This window comes from Cydia strobilella, chromosome 2 (genome assembly GCF_947568885.1).
Source record: "Cydia strobilella chromosome 2, ilCydStro3.1, whole genome shotgun sequence".
Taxonomy (NCBI): domain Eukaryota; kingdom Metazoa; phylum Arthropoda; class Insecta; order Lepidoptera; family Tortricidae; genus Cydia; species Cydia strobilella.
The window spans coordinates 27,845,901-27,869,758 of record NC_086042.1 but is presented as its reverse complement, the minus strand read 5'-3'; the positions used below and the strand labels follow the sequence as shown (position 1 = coordinate 27,869,758).

At 39.5% G+C, this 23,858-nt stretch overlaps 2 protein-coding genes across 2 annotated transcripts in view; one reads left to right on the top strand and one right to left on the bottom strand.

Annotated features, from left to right (window-relative positions):
- Positions 1-23,858, bottom strand: part of LOC134755165 (TLR4 interactor with leucine rich repeats) — a 127,942-nt gene that overhangs the window by 6,497 nt on the left and 97,587 nt on the right. The window contains exons 2-7 of the mRNA XM_063691671.1: positions 17,372-17,519; positions 13,550-13,766; positions 7,300-7,418; positions 6,066-6,209; positions 5,129-5,276; positions 696-824 (exon numbers count right to left, since the gene is read on the bottom strand). Coding sequence (XP_063547741.1) covers positions 696-824; positions 5,129-5,276; positions 6,066-6,209; positions 7,300-7,418; positions 13,550-13,766; positions 17,372-17,518 — 904 coding nt within the window. The 5' untranslated portion in view covers position 17,519. The remainder of the gene's footprint in view (positions 1-695; positions 825-5,128; positions 5,277-6,065; positions 6,210-7,299; positions 7,419-13,549; positions 13,767-17,371; positions 17,520-23,858) is intronic.
- Positions 1-23,858, top strand: part of LOC134751894 (lysozyme) — an 86,922-nt gene that overhangs the window by 14,791 nt on the left and 48,273 nt on the right. The gene's annotated exons all lie outside the window — the stretch shown is intronic.

Genomic DNA, 23,858 nt, shown 5'->3' with positions numbered 1-23,858 from the left:
ACGTCATTGGTCGTTATCATCGACCTTTGTATCGTTTGAACTAACACAATCGGTTGATTTTGCTTCTTAAGAGTCCCCGGCAAGCTCGGCCGAATTGCACCTTCCCATACAAACGTAGTACACAAACGAAATAGAGCAAAAACAAGTTTTGTATGAAAAACTTAAGTTAGCTGTATTTTTTTAACTATGGTATCTGAAGCTACATAAACTAATTACAGACATAGATATACCTTATCCTATTGTAAGTACAAAGTTTCAAAGCAATCTAGCTAGTCGTTTTAAAATGAGAGCGGAACTACGTTTGTATGGAGAACCGAGCTTGCCGGAGACCCTTAACTTATGGATAAAAGTAGTGGGTTATTTACTTTTTGGAGACCAAAAGCGGTAATTAAATAATTTAAAATATAGAATTATGTTTACAAATACTTTTCTTTTATGTACAAAAAATGTTTTCATGACCACTGCGTTACTGGTCTCTAAGTTCCCCATACAGAATGCCACTGCATTACCATCAAGATTTTCCCCGTATATTAACAAAACAGTAAAAGTATCTCAATGGGAAAGTTCTCCACAACATAAATTGAATTTTGAGATAATAAAAGCATGTATGGATAATTTTAAACTTATTTGTATTTATTTTAATTTTATTTGTTTTTACTGATTTTATAAAACACAAAATCTCAAAAAGGATTTACCTGACACAGCCACGATCTCGTTGTGCGACAGGTCCAAATGCGTTAAGTTCAGGAGATGCCGGAACGCGTAGTCTTCCAGAACATCAATTTGATTATTGTGTAGACTCAGGTGGGTCAGATTGGTAAGTCCTGCAAGAAAAAAAAATATTATTACTTATATAATAAAGATTAGTCATATACAGGCGTTTGCCCTTGGATTTTGAATTAAATGATAAATGCAACATTTAATCTGCCACATTATCCTTAACATTATATCAAAAATATCATCATATCATCAATATCATCATCAGTCATCACCTTTTAAAATTACAATTCAAACTCAAATTTCAGATTTAAAATAATTTAATTCTTACATTGCTTCCTAAACCTATCTGATAAACCAATCTTATATTTTATTAAACTCGCAAATCTATCACAAATTTAAATGGAAATATAGTAACAATAATTATGCAATTGGCATCAGACATCACCCCGTGATGCTGGTATGGTGATATATGATATGGTGTTGTTTTACAGCACAAATGTTAACTCAATTAGGTATTATAAATGTAAGACATAATATTGCACTTTAAAGTCGGTGAACACAAATCGGTGTTTAAATATGACTTACATCGACGCATTTATAAATTCAATCGAAAATCCGCCTTAACATGTAAATGTATTTAAAAGTAATGTACCTATTTTTCGTAAAGTTCAGTATAGGTATAATAAAATACACGTGGAAACAGTTGTATTGAAAAGTTTACAAAGAACAGGTACTTAATATATGAGATCATTTAGAAACACGAAATGAATCTTGTATATCGACTTATTCAGTATCAAGAGCGACATCAAACGACTTTTGGGAGAATATATAATATTAGGTTTCCTAAGAAATCCATTTAGATGTATTCAGATGTCTTGAATAGGAGGCCGATTCTGATTATTTTAATACGACTTTGAGTTGTGTCAACACACAGAACTTTTTTTTAAACAGAAACCAGACATGTCTCAACTGTTATATATTATTATGTAAGTATATTGGACTAAGATAATCTCACTAACGGTTTTAAGAAAGTTAAATCATTCACTGCCAAGAACCCGCTAGGTGGGTTCATTTTGTATTAGAAATGTGGCGCTTGGCACTAAAAATTTTGAATTCTCAAAATTCAAGATTAAAAAACTTGTGACAAGAATTTAATACTTGGGTTGTTGAATCAAAACTGACTATTTTTATTTGATACAACAAAATAGTTCTTGGCCCATGTAATACATTTAATTTTCTGGACGAAGACAAAAAATTTCAATTTCCTTATATCGAAATCCGTAAAGAATTTGAAACAAATAAAATTCTTTGGTTCAAGACCTTTTTGCTATTTGTGCAGGCATCTCACACGCACCAATCAGTGCAAGCGAAATATCTCATAAGACGACTCCTAATTGCATTACAATGCATGTGCTCGAAAAGTGCGTTTCCTACGGAGCCATATCATGCGGAAAGTACTACTTTTCCGCACTAGTGCTTTTTGTTTTCAATTTTTTTTACAGTACATATGGTGCTACTTTCTCGCACTAGTGCGGAAAAGAGCACTTATCCGCACTAGTGCTTTTTGTTTTAAATTTTTTAATAATTAAACTTATTTGCCATTATATGTTTTTTTTTTGTTTACTCGCACAATGCATAGTAAAACATTGTATGATACACGTGCGTAAAGATGATTTCCGCACTTGTTGCATAAAAAGCTATTTCATGATCACCAATCAGCGTCAGCCGTTTTCGTTGATTATGACACAACTCAATGTCGTATCAAAATGAGATTAAAACCATATCAAATTCTTAAATCAGATTGGCCTCTAGGCGTACATAGACTAAATATAAAGCTAAAGTATATTATCAACTTCAATCACCATGTTTAACGTGCCATGTTGGCTTTTTGTGACACATTTAAATATATTTAATAATATAATAATAATAATCACTCAGCCTATATACTATATACTGGGCACAGGAATCTTCCCATGCGCGAGAGGGTTTATATTTTTAATAAATATATTTATAAGATCAAAAATATTGAACGAACAAACACATTTAGATAGGTACGTAAATTAATTTTGCATTTAATTTCACAAAATTTTAATGTGGATCAATAGTTTTAATGATTTAACTAAAATTATATTTGATTTGTATAGCTGTTGTATTATATTTGTTGTATTTGTTGCGTTCTCTCGGAAGGGTTTCCATGGAGGACCAGCGTCGGGGACCTCATAGGTTCCTTGACACGAAGCTGAGTGGAGACCATTTCAGGAACGCTTACACAAACGCAAAGGAGCCTCGTCTGCCAACAAACCACTGTGTGGTTTGGCAGAAGAACATATATTAGTTGTAAGTAAGATCTTTGAATAAACGTTTTATTTTTTATTTTATTTTTTTATAATCAGCAATCTATGTCAGTGTTATTAGTTAAGTTTTGATTAAGCGTTTTTGAATAAAGCATCTTCTAATCTGTTCTATTCTAAATTAAAGTAAAATTTAATTATTGTGCATAATGTGCATGTTATGTACCTACGTTTATATATGTGTATATATTGAATTTAATAATGTTACGTAGAATATTGGTACTGTTACCTGATTATTTAGCAGTAGTTGTTGATTTCTAAACTTTGGGTTCATCATTTTCATTCATTTCATTCATCAGTTATGGTCAGATTGTGCATGTCAGTTAACAGATATTAAAATATTACAATAGATTCAAGAAGTCACAAATGTCACAATCATCCGTTTTACGGTATACAATGTGAGACTAACGGCGGTCCAGTTAATTTGACATTATCACCAAATTAACGTAAATAATATCTACTACATAACGACCCCACTTTAAGGGGCCCACTGACTATCAGTCCGCCGGACGATATCGGCCTGTCAGTTATTCGGAACTGTCAAATTTTTGTTATAACTGACAGGCCAATATCGTCCGGCGGACTGATAGTCAGTGGGCCCCTTTAGTCATGACAAGGGGTCTGTTAGGTAAAAGCATATAACATTTAATACAAGCGAAAGCTGATAAAGACCGTTTCTGACCTTCCATCCCAGAGGGGAAACTAGGCCTTATTGGGATTTGTCCAGTTTTCCTCAGATAATAAGGAAATATTGAACTATATTTATAATATAATTATCATCATCATCATCATCATGTCAGCCGATAGACGTCCACTGCTGGACATAGGCCTCCCCCAAGGCTCGCCACTCCGACCGATCCTGTGCCGCTCGCAACCACCGAATTCCTGCGACCTTCACCAGGTTGTCGCTCCATCTCGTTGGAGGCCTACCGGCAGTTCGTCTTCCGGTACGCGGACGCCACTCCAGTCCAGAACCTTCCGGCCCCACCGGCCATCAGTTCTGCGAGCAATGTGCCCCGCCCACTGCCACTTAAGGTTTGCAATTCAATATAATTATAATAGTAGTGTATTCAAAGAATTCCGACTACTTAAAAATGTCGGCTTTTTTAGTTTTGGGATCAACCGGCATTCTGAACCTTTCGAAATTAGTTATAAGCTAGGGGGCCTGTTTCACAATGTCCAAGTAAAGTATTGGATAGCTAATTAACAAATAAATTAACTGCCAGATAAAATTTCCTACAAAAAAAGCACTTTATCCAGCAGATAAAACTTATTTGGAGATTGTGAAACGCCAACGATGACTTTATTCGTCAGATAAGTGGCAAGCAGCTTATTCGGGACTTTACTTGGACATTGTGAAACAGGCCCTAAGTCTGTTAACATGCTTTTTTCCTGATTCGGAAAAGAGCATAAAATATAATCCTCTATTGATAAGCGAAAAACAAACACAAAACTGTCGCATTTTTTATATAGTTTGTATCCTTAGATAACATTTATTCTCGGATCGATCTCCTGCTCATCTATCTATACGCGTCCAATCTATGTCTATCCAAATATTGAAACAACGAAAGTAGGTCACACTAGGAAACGTAGGTCACACTAGGAAATTTTTAGTTTGTTCTTCTTAAAATATCTGATATCATGTACCTGCACAACCAATTTTTTGGTTAAGAGCAACGCACGGATTGCGGAGGTTGCGGGTTCAAGTCCTGCCGGAAGCGTAACTTTTTCCGTTTTTTCCTTTTATATAAAATTTGGAGTACCTGCACTTAAGGGCAATTTATATTTTTGTTAGTCGGGCACGAAACCTACTTCAAATATTCCACACAATGTTACCAGTTTTAATCTCGCTTGATTTTGTGTTGTACCTACGTTTCTTTATATAAACATGAAATTGTTATAAACTGAACTAGATGTCATAGGTACACGAAAGTGTTGCCGGAAAACTGCAAAGGGTTGGCAACGGCGGCACGAAGCTGGACCTCGGCGGACCTTCCCGGACGCTGACTTTTCCAAGTTTCGTAGGCTGTTGTATCACACAACATGTTGGCACTGACCTGATAATGCTCCTCGCCGTATGCTCGCAAAAGTGTTGTCGGATAACTGAAGGTTGGTCAGGTACGGCAAAGCTGGTACGGTGTTGGGGCCCAACGGACCTTCCAAGGCGTTACTGGATAAGTCCAAGTCTCGTAAGAAGTGGGCTTCCTGTGTAATGACAACAAAATATAGTTACGTATTCGTGCCCGGTTAAAAATGTCCCTAGAGCAGGCGTTGCTCACTCCGCGATTTCGTCTTGTCGCTACAAGTACATGCGGCCCACACCAATTTTGGTGTCTAGCCATAGGTAGTTGCCGCGCACCGCTACGGAACGGACGCTCGCTCTTGCGTCTCCTTGTGGTCATATCTGTCGTTATAGACGCGTTTTTTTAGAGAGTGAACCTATACTACTTAGTACTATTATTTAATCTGTGCCTAGAGAAAAGATATTTTAATGGAATATGTACCTGGATACTAGATTAGGCAGGTTGATTGAAGAAATAAGGAACGTTGTCTAAGACGCGTAACTTGAAAATATCATTACTCTATCCTTTATTTAATCCATATAATATCTGTGGCCCTAGTGAAAAAGGGTACAAATCTCGCGCAGCTCGGGTGTAAAAGGGCATAAGTGTTACATAGAACTTACATCCTTTTACACCTGCGTTACCCGAGACTTGTACCAGTTGTACCCTTATTCACTCACAGATATGTACCTAAATAACTAAATATGGTAATTGTAATTCTCGTAAGGAGTTTTAACCTCCTAAGGCCCACTATACAAAGTTTAGGGCGACTTTCGTTTGTTTTAGAAAACAATGAAACACAAAAGAAATGCTACTTAATTCAGTTAGTGTAAGGTTCAAATTAGATTGAAACAGTGTACATTGTAATGCACATTGGGCCTTACGAGGTTAAAGGGTTTCTTCAATACAGAAAGATAATTGTTAATCAAACCTTAAGCGACGCCAGCGCCGCCACTTTCAGCAGATTCCCCCGTAGCTTCAGCACCGCTAACCTCTCCAAGGGTCTGAACGCGCCCGGCGCGATGTCGGTCAGCTGGTTGTCGCTTAAATCCAGGTATGTCAGGTTCTGTATACCCTGCAAACAAAATGTAATCATTGAACGGTTATCAAACTATCCGTTCCGCACGCCGCTCCAGTGTGTGACTGAGAAAGCGCCATGCAGTAAAAAAAGTTTGCAGATCGCATTAGATTATACGTAAGTATCCTGAACTCCTAGTGTAAATTTCATTCGATAGCGTGGCGAGCGTTCGCGTTTGTGTTATGTATATTTTTGTATGGGATTTTGTACAGCGCGCCAAGCGGGACGTTTTGGAAACTCAAAATCCCATACAAAATTACACTTAACGTAAACGTGTACGTTACGTCACTCTATCGAATGAAATGTACACTCAGGGGTACTGAGGCGCTATCACGGTTGCATTTTTATCACTTGTCATGTCATGCGTCACTTTCGCACTTAAATACTTGTTTGAACGTGACAGGCATGATGACGGATGATAAAAAACCGACCATATTAGCCCTACAGAGGTTTAATCCGTATTATTGTCAATGTCAAAGTTCTCTAAAATTAGAAAAAGAAACGCCACTTTTTTACAAGATAGACATTAATTGTAAAATATTTTTTAAATAATTATTCCAAATCTAAACCTCTTTTTGGGGAACAGAAGACATAACTAGGATTTATCCACTTATTATGCTATATTTTATAAGAATTTTATAAATATCCTTAGAGTAATTAACAGACAAAATTCATTTGTTCCTCGCGTTTTCCCGGCATTTTGCCACGGCTCATGGGAGCCTGGGGTCCGCTTGCCAACTAATCCCGAGCAATTCTCGGCATGTAGGCACTAGTTTTTACGAAAGCGACTGCCATCTGACCTTTCAACCCCGAGGGGAAACTAGGCCTTTTTGGGATTAGTCCGGTTTCCTCACGAGGTTTTGCTTCACCGAAGAGCGACTGGTAAATATCAGATGATATTTCTTACATAAGTTCCGAAAAACTCATTGGTACGAGCCGGGGTTTGAACGCGCGACTTTCGGATTGAAAGTCGCACGCTCTTACCGTTAGGCCACCAGCGCTTCCACGCAAACACAAAATTCATTTATATACATATAATGCTGGTATACATTAGAAAGAAAATAGGCAATCGCTATAATAATCTTACCTTAAACGAAGTCCGGTCCAAAACATGTATTTTATTGTTAGACAAATCCAGACGATCTAATATTGACAAATGAGCTATGGCCTCCGTAGGTACTGAAGGCAGCTGATTATTTGGTAAACCTGAAATAGAACAAATATATTTTTGTTTAATTTCTAAGAGGAAAATAACTACTTACAGTAAAACCACCCAAATATACCCCAAAATATAGTCCAAAATTTACCCGAATATGTTCGTTCATATTCATTGCTCCAGCCATACAGGAGTAATGAGCCGAACGGCGAACAGAAAACGAATGTTCCGGTGTAAATATGTATAATACAAACATTGTTACATATAATTGCAAAAACGTTAAACGCTCTGTAGAAGGCATTATCCAATTATGTGCCTTTGCGGACATCATTGCACTCCAGGAGACTTGGCTGTTGCCATGCGAACTGCAGAGCCTGGCGGAAATTCACAGGGACTTCGCGAGCGCGGGGACGTCGGCCGTGGATACCAGCTCAGGCATGTTAAGGGGCAGACCGTATGGTGGCGTGGCGATCCTATGGCGTAAGTCAATTTTTCAGTGTGTGTCAGTTGTGCAGTGTGCGAACCCACGTATAGCGGCAGTGCGAATCACAACGAATGATCGCCCATTGTTAGTGTTCAGTATATACATGCCTACGGACTGCGCTGAAAACGTTACGGAGTTCACAGACTGTCTGAGTTCGGTACATGCTATTATAGAGGAAAGTGACGTTGAGTCTGTGCTTATACTGGGCGATTTCAATGCGCACCCTAGTACTAGATTTTACAAGGAACTTATTGACTTCTCGATAGTACAAGACTGGTCGTGCGTGGATGTTGAGATGTTAGGCCTATGTTCAGATACCTTTACATTCGTAAGTGAAGCCCACGTCTGTAAGCGATGGCTGGATCACTGCGTAGTTACCTCTGCGGCACAGCAATGTGTTGTGGATGCGTACGTTAAATATGATGTGTACTGGTCGGACCACTTCCCGCTTGTTGTTAAATGTAATTTAAATATGATAAGGCCAAAATCTGTTTTACATGTATCTCCGACTAACAAAATTCGATGGGGTGAACGTAACTTAGAACAGATAAATAATTATAATGTAATATGTGATAATGAGTTAAAATATATAGATTTTCCTTCAGAATTTATCACGTGTTGTGGTCAGTCTTGTACTGATGGTAGTCACAGAGAGTGTATTGATAAATTGTATTATAAAATAGTTAATGTGTTATGTCGAGCGGCAAGTTGCACTAGGGGTAACGTCATGCGAAAGGGTCGTAAAAAACCTGTGACTGGCTGGAATAAGCATGTGAGCGAGGCTCACGCGAGTGCCAAGCTACATTTTGATACTTGGGTGTGGTTTGGTAAACCAAATAGGGGTCAAGTATATGACAATATGATTAAGTCCCGTAAAATCTTTAAAGGTAAGTTGAAATGGTGTCAGAACAACCAAGAACAAATAAAAATGGATTTAATAGCTGCTCATCATGCAAAACAAGATTTTCGAAAGTTTTGGAAATGCACTAATAAGTTAAGTTCTAAGCTTGGTACTCCCGTGAGTGTCGACGGTGTGTCGAGTCCCGGGGAAATCGCAAATATGTTTCAGGACCATTTTAGCGTTAAGTCACCCTTAGGACCGCCGAACAGATTGCTCGACACTGAGGACTTTGGCAAGCCCTCAATACTGATCACAGCCAAGGATGTCAGTTTGGCTATACAGAAGATGAAAGGGGGCAAATCACCTGGGCACGATGGCCTCAGTGTCGAGCATCTGCGGTATGCTGGCAATCACCTCCCTCGCGTACTTAGTCTTTTGTACAACCTCTGTTTAGGTCACTCGTATCTTCCACAGGATATGGTCAAAACTCTGGTGGTGCCTGTTATCAAGAATAAGACAGGGGATGTGTCGGATAAGTCAAATTACCGACCCATCTCTTTGGCCACGATAGTGGCAAAAGTACTTGACAGTGTGCTCAACTCGTATTTAAAAAGACAGGTTAAGTTACATGACGCGCAGTTCGGGTTCGTTCCCGGGCTGTCGACGGAAGCCGCCATCTTGAGTTTGAAACACACTGTCAAGTATTACACGGACAGGCAAACACCTGTCTATGCATGTTTTATGGATCTGTCGAAAGCTTTCGACACGATTTCCTACGACATTCTCTGGCGTAAGATGGGTGATATAGGGCTTCCACCAGAGCTGATCTCACTGTTTAGATACTGGTACCTGAACCAGGAGAATACGGTTAGGTGGGCGGGTGAGTTGTCGAATCCCCAGAGACTGGAGTGCGGAGTAAGGCAGGGGGGGTTGAGCTCGCCTCTGCTCTTCAGCCTATATGTCAATGCATTGATCGAGGAGCTCAGCAGCATGTATGTCGGATGTTTTGTGGACGGTGTCTGCGTCAATAATATAAGTTACGCAGACGACATGGTCCTGTTGGCCCCCTCGGTCACTGCATTGCGCCGGCTAATTGCTGTCTGTGAGACATATGCGGCCTCGCACGGTCTCTCATATAATGTTAAAAAGACCGAGTACATGGTTTTTAAAGCTGGCAGCAAATGTCCTTTCTTTTTTCCTCCCATTGTACTTAATGGTGTTCCACTTACGCGGGTTACTAAATTTAAATACTTAGGACATTTGCTGACAGACGACCTGAGGGACGATGCCGATATGGAGAGGGAGCGCAGAGCGTTGTCAGTCCGTGCGAACATGCTGGCCCGCAGATTTGCACGATGTACAAATTCTGTCAAAATAACCTTATTTAAGGCATACTGCACATCGTACTCGTCAAGTCTGTGGGTCAATTACACGCAGCGGGCTTACAATGCTCTGCGTGTACAGTATAACAACGCATTTAGGGTGCTGCTATGGCTTCCACGATACTGCAGCGCGTCGACTATGTTTGCTGAGGCGCGGACTGATAGCTTAGACGCTATCTGGCGTAAGAAAACGTCCTCGCTCTTGAGTAGGGTACGTGGGAGCAGTAATAGCATCTTAAACATGATAGCTAATAAGCTTGATTGTCCTTAGATGTGGAAATTGTGTCAAAGGACAAAATCTGTGTTTATTATTAAGTACTAACGTAAGCTAGGATCAACTAACACTCTTTGGACCATTTTGTTGTCTTTAGTAAAATAAAATAAATAAATAAAATTGCTCCAATAAAATATAAAATATTGTGGAAGGGAAAGTAGAAGGAAGGCGGAAGAGAGGGAGACCAAGAAGAACATACATGGACCAACTAAAGGAAAAGATAAACGTCGTGTCGAAAGAGATGCATGGAAATTGCTCCACCGACAAGAGCTAGGCTCTTGATGATGATGATGTTCGTTCAGATGCGCTTTCTTTGTTCTGTGTTCAGGTATCACCCAAATATTATAGCCTAAACTATGGTCCGAAATTAACCCGAATATCTTCGTTCAGGTGCGTTTTCTTTGTTCAGTGTTCAGGTGACTGTGACCATTATTTGAAAGTCGCAGTTCTATGGCAGATATTTGTATATATAAATCAAAGAAAAAACTCAGATAAAATCAAACAGAAATTGGCAATCATACCTAATTTATTACGTAATAAACTTGTGAACCATAGTTATAGTACTGGACTTCAGTTGAGTGGCTTTACGGTACTACAAAAGAAACTTAGTTAGAGGTTAGAGTTTTGAATGATTCACGGTTAGTTTCACTAGAAATATCGGGAGCTCATAAATAATACAAAAGGTAATCACGGTCTATATCCCGGTCAATATAAGTCTAGTGAAGCTGCAGGTTAAAAATTTTTAGTAAAGATCTTCTTGAAAGGTGTAACGTACTCATATAGACGTTCCATATACATATGAAATGTGTAATTAATTTAACGTAAAGGTTGCAGATTCGCTAACTCCTAATTAATCCTATCAGCTCGCAATTTAATCTTCATGAAGATTAAACAGAAATCTTGTTGTCAATGTCAATAAAGTTGTCAACTTTATTTAACTCTCGTGTGGCATGATACCGAGAAAATGTCAAAAGTCACTTGAATTAGAAATTTAATAAATTCGAAGAAACATTCCAACAACTCAAAAATGACTGCTACTTTTTTGTAAACTGTAAACCAACACATATTAAGTATTTTACCTACACAGTATTTGAGAATGAAATACATTAAATATTTAGTCTTATTTTTATACATATATAAATGCAAAATATACTAAATTGCAGGCCGTCTATTTCTATTTCTGATTTTGCCCAACTTCTCAATCTTGTACAGGAAATAAAGAACATGTTATAACGCCTAGTCTTTTCAAATAGCACCTGTCTTATTTGTTGCGGTTGTCGGATAAAAGTGGAAGGAGCTGTAATATTTCACACCGCTACAATCTTCAGCTGGCAGACGGCACTGTTGAGTATTGCGTTCTTGAAAACTTCCATTTGTGGGAATAAGATTCAATTATACGTGAAAGGATTAACTAGAGAATAAAATAAATATGCATTCACTTTTCTAACTATAAAACTCCCCTGAGACTCGAACATAATTATATATTTAATTTATCTTTAACGGGTACTCAGGACACGTACACGTTGCGCGCTCGAACATTAAAGGCGGTGCAGTCGGTGCTCCTAGTTGAAGATCCTCAAAAACGGATCGATAAATGTCGAGGGTTTATTCGGCTTAATAATACATGAGTAACCAGTCCAGTTGAGGAAAAACTCAACGTCGTGTCGTATCAGGCTGTTAAGGAGAAGGCAGAGGACCGACACTTATGGAAATCGCTCCACCGACAAGAGTATAAACTCTTAAATATAGGTATATGATGATGATGATGAACCAGTTCAAAATAAATTTAATGTGCATACACTTACTTTAATCGCACCTGTACACAGGAATAAAATAAAAATAGTAAAACAGTTTGCCGAGTTCATACTTTGCTCTGAAAAATTATATTTCCTAGCACAATATCACATCTCAGCTGGGCCTCTTACGACCTGTACTCGTGTAAATTAAAAACATCAACACAATTGCTTTCCCGGGATAAATATGGCTTGTTGCAGTTTAAAATTGCGTAAACCGGCGTAATATATTTATGTGGTGATCGCAACTCTCTATAAATGCTTTATTCATTCATTATAGCACATTGCAGCAATGTGATATGTAAGGACAAACAATCATATCGGCTGAACCCGTCGCACTAGGGACGCGCATCAGCTCTTTCTGAGTGTTGCCAGGCCTCCTTCACTCGCACAAGGCCACGCGCTATATGCCTACCGCTCGGCGTATCGTCGACGATACAACCGACAGAGGGCCGCCGAACGCCCGCCTGAGCGCTCGCACCGCACGTTTCCCGCGCCTACGCTTCGAAATGCCGAAACCACGTAATTATTGTGCAGTAGATGGGTGTAAAAGTCAAAAAACAAAGGAAAATTTGTCGTTTTTTTCATATCCGAGAGACGAAGAAAGGTGAGTAGTGTTTTAAATCTATCTTTATGAATTTTGTCACCATTTATTTCTTTGAACATAAGTAGGTAAATCGTAAATTAGGGATTTTTTTGAGTCAGGTTGTTTTTATATTTGATTGACTAATAAAAAATATGGTTGATTCGAAACATTCGTTTTTATACAATAACAGTACAACCCTAGCGCATTCTTACTATGACGCGTTGGCACGTGACTCGCACGGCGAGCAAGGCAGTCTCGACTCTTTGTGCACGTACTTATGGTACATTTCTTCTCGTCCTGAGCAGCAGGTATTATTATTAAGATTTGGTAGGCTATTATAGCGTAGGTATTTTCGCTTTAGTATGGGAATGATGTATCTGTTACGTAGTAACTATTTATTAATCTGTGGTGTTGCATAAAAGCAGTTAACACTAGCCTCCCCAAACATCCCTAATGCGCTGCAGAAGCGGGGCAGCCGCATCAGCTCCCTAAATTATATTATATTGTACCGGCTCATAATATGCAATTTAAAAGAAAAATACACTACAATAAATATACCATATCCCTATGTTGCGACTCGCACTATTCAGCGCGGTATGGCACCGGCATCTTTCCCAGTGTAATCAAAACTGCAGCGACTGCGCCTTGCCGTACCCTCATTTTATCCCATAAGGTTCAGTCCGACCCTAAACGCTTAGTTATTGTGGTCCAGATACTACAGATGTGCCTTAGGTTCTTAAAGACCCATATTAGCTTACTAGCATGTGTAGATTTTTTTATTTAAAAGATGATCTGGTTATTAAAAAAAACCCTGAACTTACCCAGTGCTAGTAAAGTCCCAGCGACCATGTTAAAGGCTCCCGACTGCACTCTCCTTATATCCCCCGAGGATATAACCAATCCGTGCAGTCCGACTCCAGCCAACTCAGTGACAGACGCCGCAGTTAGCGCTGATACGCCTCGCAGGGCGCAGTCGAGGAGTGACACCGTCGTGTTCTTGTTCTTGGCGCGCTGTTCTCGAAGATGGCGGCCGATTATCTGAAAGAGAAATGAGGTGAATAGAGGAAACACCTTGATAAAAGAAGAACACATGCTCTGAAGTCTGATCTACATGTTGGGTTTGGCCAGCCTTTGCGGTTTTATGAAAAGCAGTTACTTATACGTAAGAAGGATTAGAGGGAGCATTAAATTTGACCCTTAATATTTCATTTTCCAAAAAACTATACAAACCATAGACATAGACAAGTAATTATCGATGCGCCATGGCGCCACCGAGCGACCGGGGGTAAGAGAAAGAATATTCATATAAAATTTGGGCAGCATAGGATTTTTTCTCTCACTCTTATAAATTTCTGTATAATATTTCGCCATCGCCTCCTACCTTTGATGCCACCCGGTCGGTGATAAGGACAAAGCATGGCACTATTTTCTCTTTCCTCTTATAGGAATCGCAATAAGACTATCTTTCTCTATCAAAGAGTGTCAGGCTCTTGGTACAAACTGTCTTATGTATTTTTTTCTTAACAAGAATCATTGATAATCGCCGGGGAGGTTTGAACTCGCAACCGGAAGGTTTAAGCTGTTCCCTTAGAAGATCCTAAGGCATTTACATGCCCTACAATGTAAGCGTAGCCTATTTAGGTTTGGCTACTTAATTGTTATAAATCACAAATTTAACATTAAAAATCTTAAATCTACCATTTTGACTTTTCAATGCACAATCTAAAATTGACAAGACACTTATGATCTCAACTGTAGCTACATTTATGTTGAATGCTTTTGGTTCTAATATTCCGCAATAGAATACTGTTTTTTTATTTTATTGTGTAATATTTAATTTGAAGACTGATAAATTCAATGTATACTTGCAATACCGTAATCTCCGAGGCAGAAGACCGTCGTCGGAAATCCAAGCTGGTGCCGTTTCGGGTGTTTATTAAGGTCGTGTTTATTCTATGCCGGTGGTCGCCAAACACTACCTGACCCATCTCTTGCCCCTACTACTGTCTGATACGAATTATTATTAGACAGATTATTACTAACCTTCTAAGAAACCTATAGTGTAGTAAATAGAGTTGATTCTGCTTAGAGTTTTGCAACTCTATTCAAATTCAAATGATTAAAATTTCAATAAAATTAATAAGTACCTGCCATAAGAAGAACCGTGAGACTTACACAGTTAAGAGTCTTTAATGTAGTCTCCACACCTCTGGTTGGCCATTTAATTATCACACGACAAAATTAATTTTAACTTTGAAAAAAAAAATGAAACTAACTTTTATTCGGAGAAAAATATGGCACAGTTAGCAGCGCAGCAGCAGCGTTCAGCTAAAAACTTAACTGAGAGTTGAAAAATATTAGAAGATTTGACATTAACTTCATACAGATTACGAAATAGCAGTGCTATTTCTAATAGAACCAAGCAGTCCTTTAAGGATGACTAACACTAGGACGGTCCGGGTCCGGGCAGATGAGTCCGACACTTCGTTTTCTACGAGTATAACAGGTGGTCGGTGATCACGTGATGCTTTCTAAAAAAAGAAGTGTCAGACGCCTCGACCCTGCCAGACCGTTTAGGGTGAGTCATCCTTTAAGTTGCAATAGAAAAATCACTACATATAACATGAGAATGATCGCTATCGAGCATCCTTAGTAACCCAAATCCAACAGAGCGTTCGGCAAACAACGCTCATCGATTGGCACCTGCGTGGCGGGACATTGAAAAGGGTGGCGTTGACACAACCGGTCGGCAATAACCGTCTTCTCGGTTCATCGCCAATAACAATTGTTTGACACTTCCCAAAGACACCAACTAAGGACTGTTGAGGTCAATTTGAACACTACGATGCGATGTAATGAAGATTTTGATGACAATGGAAAAGCTTTTATAAGTACTGTGGCACTATGCTCCATGAAAGTCCGGTTTTTTGGGGGCAAATACTAACGGTGTTAGTGATTCATTCAATATTCACTAAGTGTAATCGACATCGATAGCAAGATTAGCATGCAACTTCTTAATCATAATGACCACTGTGACCGGTGTACTTCCTTTTTGGCGAAATTTATTTCGCCAAATTTCACTTGGCAACCAACTTTTCGCCAAAGTTTCATTTGACAAACCAATCGTTGGCATAACCTTACTTCGCAACCATTTCATTTCCCAACCCCATACTTGCGAAATGAAAATGACGTACTAGGTTGGGTTAGGTTAGGTTGGATTATGTAAATTTGCGAAATGAAATTTCGCCCAACTAAAAATATGGGATAAATAGTTTGGGAACTGAAAGTTAGTCAAGTAATTTTCGCCGAAACATCAGTAAACCCTGTGAACAGTCTTGAAGAGTCATTAAGAAAGCCCGTTACTGAGCCTCGATCGAGCATCCTTAATTCCTTAGTACCTAACCCAAATCCAACAGAGCGTTCGGCAAACAACGCTCATCGATTGGCACCTGCGTGGCGGGACATTGAAAAGGGTGGCGTTGACACAACCGGCCGGCAATAACCGTCTTCTCGGTTCATCGCCAATAAGAACTGTTTGACACTTTGGGGTCAGTTCTAGTACAATGTAATGAGGATTTTCTTAGTACTGTGGTACTATGCCCTAGTAAAATTGGCTACCTTTCAAAGCTAATTATTGCTCTGACTTAAGGTTGTAAAACTAAGCCTAAACGGCGACAACACTTTTTTTGGGCTTTGATTAGGTTGATAATGTTGATAAATGATATCAAGAAACTTGGCACTATAGTGAGGCCTATCGTGTACGAGATTTGATATAAATTTTACTAAATAGTGCAATGGAATACATAAATGAAAAAGATGAAATGATAAGTCATAAATACCCAAAGTTAAATAAATAAAATAGTAGATAAATACTCCAGTTTGGTCTATGAAGTCTTAATTCAAAGATTAAAGTCGACGACTGTATAATTTCGTCAATTGTTTATTAATCTAATTGTCTATTGTTTAAATGACATTGAAAGGGGTGGTATGGCAGTCGCCTTCATAAAAACTAGTGCCTACGTCAATTCTTAGGATTAGTTGTCAACCGGACCCCAGGCTCCCATGAGAACACTACAGAATTATGTTGCCACACAATTCAGCTCTAGTTATTGGAGCACCTTTGTACTCTGGCCACCCATTTGCATCGTGTATACAGGCTATTTTCCATGAAATGCTACTGCAACTTATGTTGCAGTAGCGACGCAATAGGAAACTATGTGTTTGTGTGTTTGTCCGATTATGTCAATACAGCGAGAAGGCCAAGTCTCTGTCTTTGATAGAGGCAGGTACAGTGACATGCGAAAATTATAAATGAATTCATTGAGTCGCCATGCACTTGCGCCGGGGCAGCGCTGCTCGTCACCCACCTCCCTACCACCACCCTCTTACCTGCAGAGCAGTGTGGTCGCCAGCGCAGCGCAGCGTGTGCGGCAGATCGCAGGAATACTCGGCAGCAGGGCGTGCGCTCAGTCCAGGGCAGCGCCACTCCTCACCCACCTCCCCACCACCCTCTTACCTGCAGCGCAGTGTGATCGCCAGCGCAGCGCAGCGTGTGCGGCAGATCGCAGGAACACTCGGCAGCAGGGCGTGCGCTCCGTCCGGGGCAGCGCCACTCCTCACCCACCTCCCCACCACCCTCTTACCTGCAGAGCAGTGTGGTCGCCAGCGCAGCGCAGCGTGTGCGGCAGATCGCAGGAACACTCGGCGGCAGGGCGCGCGCTCAGTCCGGGGCAGCGCCACTCCGCGCCCGCGCCCGCCACCAATAGCGCCACACCCATCATTAACCACATTCTGAAAAAAAAAATGTTTAAATGTTTTTTTTTATTCTATAGGGTAGGGTATCTGTAAACTCAATAATTTCACGTCTTGCGGCTTAGAAACTTTGAGGCCAATTCAAACTTGTATTTAACATCAACAAGATATCTAAATGATGCAATTTTTTCTCATTCGCTCGTGCGTCTCGCTCGCACTAATACATGTACGGACAAGTCCGATCAAAAGGGACGAGCGAATGATAATTAAATGATCTTGATGCCAAGTGTACGTTCGAATCGGCCTCTTTATTTCGCTACAGGTATCAATTCCGAAATACTAACGCAGTTAAGTTTAATTAAATTTAACTAAATTAAACTACTACGTTTCTATACAGAAAGATTCCTTTAACTACAAACGATGCTAGAATATATTCATGAAACCCATAGTTGTCAATTTTCCATTCGAGAACACATGAGAACACAGGCATTGCACGAGTAATTATCGTACCTAAACGCTTAAACCTACGTTCACACTGTTGACCAATCCGAAACCTTATTCCAACATAAGACCTACAAATGAGCAGTTTTTAGTAAGAGCTCCATTTCAAAGCTGCATTCGGCCTCAGAACTCTGCAATGAATGAGCAAATACAGTGAATGGAGACTAGCCGGTTGGTACTAATTCACCACTGGGTTTAAGCCTATCGGGATAGCGTTAGTTTAAGCATTAAGAAATTGTATAAATGACGAAGTTGACGGAAGTGCCCGGGGAATGGAGCTGTTAATCGTGCAGCGATTTGTAAAACGCGCACTGTTAACTTTCCGTATTAGCCTCCCAGAAGCCTATAAAAAGGTCTTTCGTTACATCCTTATTTAAATCTTTATTTTGACAAGTCACACTTTGAAGACAGTCACACACACACACACACACACACAGTCACACTGAAGACACGCTTTGGGTCGCTGCGCCAGAGGAGTAAGTAAGTAAGTAAGTTTTAACAAGTCAAAATTAATTCAATTTTTAGGGTTCCGTACCCAAAGGGTAAAAACGGGACCCTATTACTAAGACTCCGCTGTCCGTCTGTCCGTCTGTCTGTCTGTCTGTCACCAGGCTGTATCTCATGAACCGTGATAGCTAGACAGTTGAAATTTTTACAGATGATGTAAGGTATTTCTGTTGCCGCTATAACAACAAATACTAAAAACAGAATAATATAAATATTTAAATGGGGCTCCCATACAACAAACAACAAAGTAATGGTACGGAACCCTTCGTGCGCGAGTCCGACTCGCACTTGACCGGCTTTTTTTAACATGCAGATACGTCTGCGAGCGATACTCCAACTTAAAGGAAAAAATGGAAAAAGTTACACTTCCGGCAGGATTTGATCCAGCAACCTCCGCAATCCGTGCGTTGCTCTAGTGCGAGAGGTATACACAGTTATCATTCGCGAGTGCATTTCGCTCGTACTTGTTTATACATATTGGCGCAAGCGAGACGCACGCGGGCATAACAAAATGAAATCATTTTGATATCAAAATATACGTTCGAATTTACCTCCAGGTTATTACCGAGCTTAATCTAACGGGCCATAATGTTCTCAAATTGTCGCAACAGTTCTTTTGTCACCTCTTTAGGGTAAAGACCCATAAAGGATGTTTGACAAAACGATTTCGGAAGTCTCGAAAAAGGGAATATTACGCAAAACTGTGCAGGTGGCGTCACTGCCACAATCTGAGGGTCTATCGCGAAACAAAAAAATCGATCTAACATCTCTGTCACTCTTGCATATTCGAGCGATAAAGAGGCATATAGCGAATTTTCGGATTCGCGTGGCCCGGTAGGTCCTATGCAAACAAACCGCCTTGATGCATAAATGTCATATTTTATTATCTGAAAAGTTGTCAAAAACCTGTTAAAGGTACAGTATGTATAAGTTACTCTATGGTTTACTAAAAAGCTAGTGCTGCACTCTGGTGGCAGAACATTGCAGTAATATCCCCTATAGACTAAAAATAAAGTACAGAGTAAAAGTAAATAACCATATAGTCCTTGTTTTATGTCAAATTAAATAAGTACTTCTAAAGGGGCCCACTGACTATCAGTCCGCCGGACGATATCGGCCTGTCTGCTAGAACAAAAATTTGACAGTTCCGAACAACTGATGGGCCAATATCGTCCGGCGGTCTGATAGTCAGTAGGCCCCTTTAGAAATGCTTCCTATAAATAGGTTTGTTTGGAACTTACATAAAGAAGAAAGTCCTACAGAAACTCAAAGGAAGGAAAGAAAAATACAAAAGTAGACGATTTGCTTAAAGAACAACTTAAAAAAAACCGGCAAAATTCGGCTCGAATCTTCCAGGAACACTATTTTTAGGATTCCGTACCCAAAGGGTAAAAACGGGACCCTATTACTAAGACTCCGCTGTCTGTCTGTCCGTCTGTTACCATGAACCGTGATAGCTAGACAGTTGAAATTTTCACAGATGATGTATTTCTGTTGCCGCTATAACAACAAATACTAAAAACAGAATAAAATAAATATTTAAGTGGGACTCCCATAACCCGGAACCCTTCGTGCGCGAGTCCGACTCACACTTGGCCGGTTTTTTAATGATATAGCCTTTGCGTCTATTGCAGACGATTTATGGTGTAACACTGGAGAGACACCGTTTTTGGTGGCCGAATAGACCGATACGAGACAGACATGGGGCGACATATTCGTTCACTCGAAAAAGCCCTTTAATAAAGAAAAAAAAAAAAAGACCGACATGACAAGACAGATTTGGGGGGAAGGTACTGAGACGCCTTGTCGTCGCTTTTGTCTCTTGTCAGCGAGTGCCGCGAACCAGGGGCCCTATTCGAGATGCACAACTGTCAGTTTCGGCTTCAACATCAGTTCAACAGTGGAATGAATCATTTGTTCATCAACTGTGGAAAGTATCATTTGGTACAACCAAAACTCATTCATTGAAAAAATTATGCAACAAAAATCAACTTTGTTTTCTTACTACTATACGGTTTAAAATGGCTCTGAACTCGGCGTGGTTCGGTTTGGTTTCGTTGTCACCTAACTGTGGATTGCTAATGTCAAATTTACCTATTCGACAACACACGATTTCTTCCATTCAACTGAAGTTCAACACGAAACGTCACTTAACGCATGTCGAATACCGCTCCAGGTCTCATCACAAAATTTGCGACCTTCCACAAGACGTTTGCGCCATTCCGTCCGCTGTTCTGCGAGCCTCTGAATAAAAGTCTGCATAAGAGCGCGGGCGGATGACTTTTTCGCCATTAGACGGAAAAGAATTGCCTCGATGCTAAGGCGGGCAAACAAACTACTGCTGAGGGTGTCAGCGCCTGGACTGCCCTCCAACCAAGTACTGGGTGGAGGTCGTCATTGGCAGGACCAAGTAGTGGAACATTTTTAAATTAATTTTTGTTTTTGTTTCTGTAATGTGTGTATGTAAAATGTCTGTAATGTGATGATGTCCTCCCAGACGTATCCGTCGACAGCGCCATCCCGACAAGCGTTTTATTTGTATATTGTTATTTCTAAAAGGGTTTTTATTAACTATTACGCGCATGGGCGCGAGCGTGACTTGCAAATCCAAATTTGTTTTTAAAAGTCCGACAGCCCGACAGTCTGTAATGTAATGTAACACTAACATAGCCTTTTCAGTTTGTACTACAACTAACATTTTTATGGACATACTATGTCTGAAATAATCAAATTTTTTTTTTAAAGTAATTTAACAAAAATAAACCTAGTTTTGTAGTATGGCGCCTAATTTGTGGTAGTCACTGAGTTTTGTTTGTCGCCTGACGAAATTTGAGAAGTTGCTCGATATTTTGTCATTGACAATGCAACATCCAAATCACTGAATTCCAGAACTAGTCAGGCATATGCATCTGGGCAAAAAGAAATACGAAAATAAGTAGTAACTAGCAAGCTCAAGCATCAATATATCACCCAAATGCTCAGCCAAGTATCCATTGTCGTCCATAAAATGATTATCTCACGTCATTCAGATAATCGGGACACCAGGGGACACTAGGATAGTTCCATTCTATAAGTCAACGTTCGTCCGTCACCCACTACTATCAATAGTCCCGTGGTGCGGCCTTATTCTCGAAGTGTGGCGGCGGGCTCAAGTTATAAAGATAGTGCGGATTTTCTTGAGTAATATTAATACTGTAATGATTCTACTGTTCATAGGTAAAAATTTAAAAAACCTTGAAATAAGCTTGTACCGACTTTTGTCTTGGTTACGTTGACTTTTAAATTATTTTTATCAAACCATTGTATTACATTACATTTATTACATTATTGACGGCGTTGATAGTTTGTGTTTCATATGTTTCGGTATTACTTTATTCAACTATAAGTGTGGAATCAGCAAAAAGCATCATTTGATGTTCTACGACACACGGAAGATCATTATTGTATAATATAAGTAATAATGGTCCTAGTATACTCCCTTGCGGGACGCCGTATTCTACTATTCCAGATTCCGTTCTTTATCTAGCGTTGGCTGAGTACCCACAACCCACAACACAAGCCTTCTTGAACTTACTGTAGGGCTTGGCTTAGTTAATTTGTGTAAGAATGTCCTATAATATTTGTTATTTAAGTATTATATAAGACCTTCGCTTCGCTGGGTCGGTAACATCTCCCCCTCTCCCCCCCCCTCTCTCTCACTCTCTCTCTCTCTCTCTCTCTCTCTCTCTCTCTCTATCTCTCTCTCTCTCTCTCTCTATAAATATTCAACTAACAATAGTGTGTAACTGGTACCTATATTTTAGTCGCCTCGCTTTTGGTAACTTGCTATTGCTATGCGATAGTACCTAATATAAATGTATTTGTTAAAACGTTTTTTTTGTAATTTTGTTTGCTTCAAGAGTAACTACCTAACTCTCTTGCCTCGAACCGCACTCCGCTCCGCTCGACCGTCGCTCAGTGGAAATGTCCCATTACGTCGTCGCCACACGCGTTGCAGCGGCGATTCTTATACAAGTACTACAGATTACCGCCCGAATGGCCTCTCCACCCGCCTTTATACGCAGCGCTAGAGGATTATTGTATAAAATTACGCTTTTAGAAAATTATAGCTGATTTTATGAGGCGTTCACTACTGGAGTTTGTACTGATTTCTATGACGAATAACCCTGTGATGAACTCAAATTTTATTGGTACACTGTACGCAACGCGGGATTATTGTATAAAAATCTAGCTGTTTTATGATAACTTACCAGACCCGTTGACCCGTTCAGTCACCCGTTGACCACGAACGCTGTAAAGAGTTCGAAACGTCGGGATGTATTATAAATTCAATATACGCGATATAATCCGTTTTCATAGTTTTATTTCATGATAACTTACCAGTTAAATATATTTAATATGTCTGTGTCTCGCAGGAGTTTTGTTATTAAACTTACCAGTTTTGCAGTTAGTGATTTGGATGTTGGGAGACGTATATTATGTATATGAGCAACTTCTCAAATTTTAATGGTACATGCACTTTACATACAACGGTTTCAAAGTTTAGTGTATAAAACTACGCGCTTGGAAATTCAAGCTTAATAGTCTGTTTAATAGTTATTTTGGATTCTTGGATAATGACCACGAGATTGTATGAACATTTATTGGTACATTTCATTATACGCTACACTTCGCTCGTTATATAAAACTAGGTAGGTACTTAATATTGTCTTCGGTTACCGCGATAGTTACTCATGAAATAAAACTATGAAAACGGATTATATCGCGTATATTGAATTTATAATACATCCCGACGTTTCGAACTCTTTACAGCGTTCGTGGTCAACGGGTGAGTCACCCGTCAATATACGCGATATAATCCGTTTTCATAGTTAGGTACTTTTTCATTTTGACGTTAAAATACCTTTGTGTATGTGTAGAACGTATTGATTTTATAAAAAAAAAAAAAAAAAAAATGTATATTCATTTTTATGTTAGGTTCACGACACTTTGTCTTTAAATTTAAGCTTAAGAGCAAATAATTCTGGTAATTTTTTATAAAAAATCCCCACAAAATAACCCATTTTTACTATTCTTTCGCGCACCTATAAAACAAACGTTGTTGAAATAAAATAAATGTATCAAAATAAAACCCCAGGTCAGAATCATGCTGTATAACGCTTCAAACTTTATAGTGTACCCCACTCAAGTTTAGTAACTAAACATTTTAGTGTCTTAACGCAGCGACTGACAAATTTAAGGCACTCTCAATTTATTACACTTTGGTACGTCCCACGGTCCCATAACGCTGAAACTTGGGACGGCATTCGAACTAACCAAATTTGTTATTGATTTGTAAAAGTATGTTTTTAGGGTTCCGTACCCAAAGGG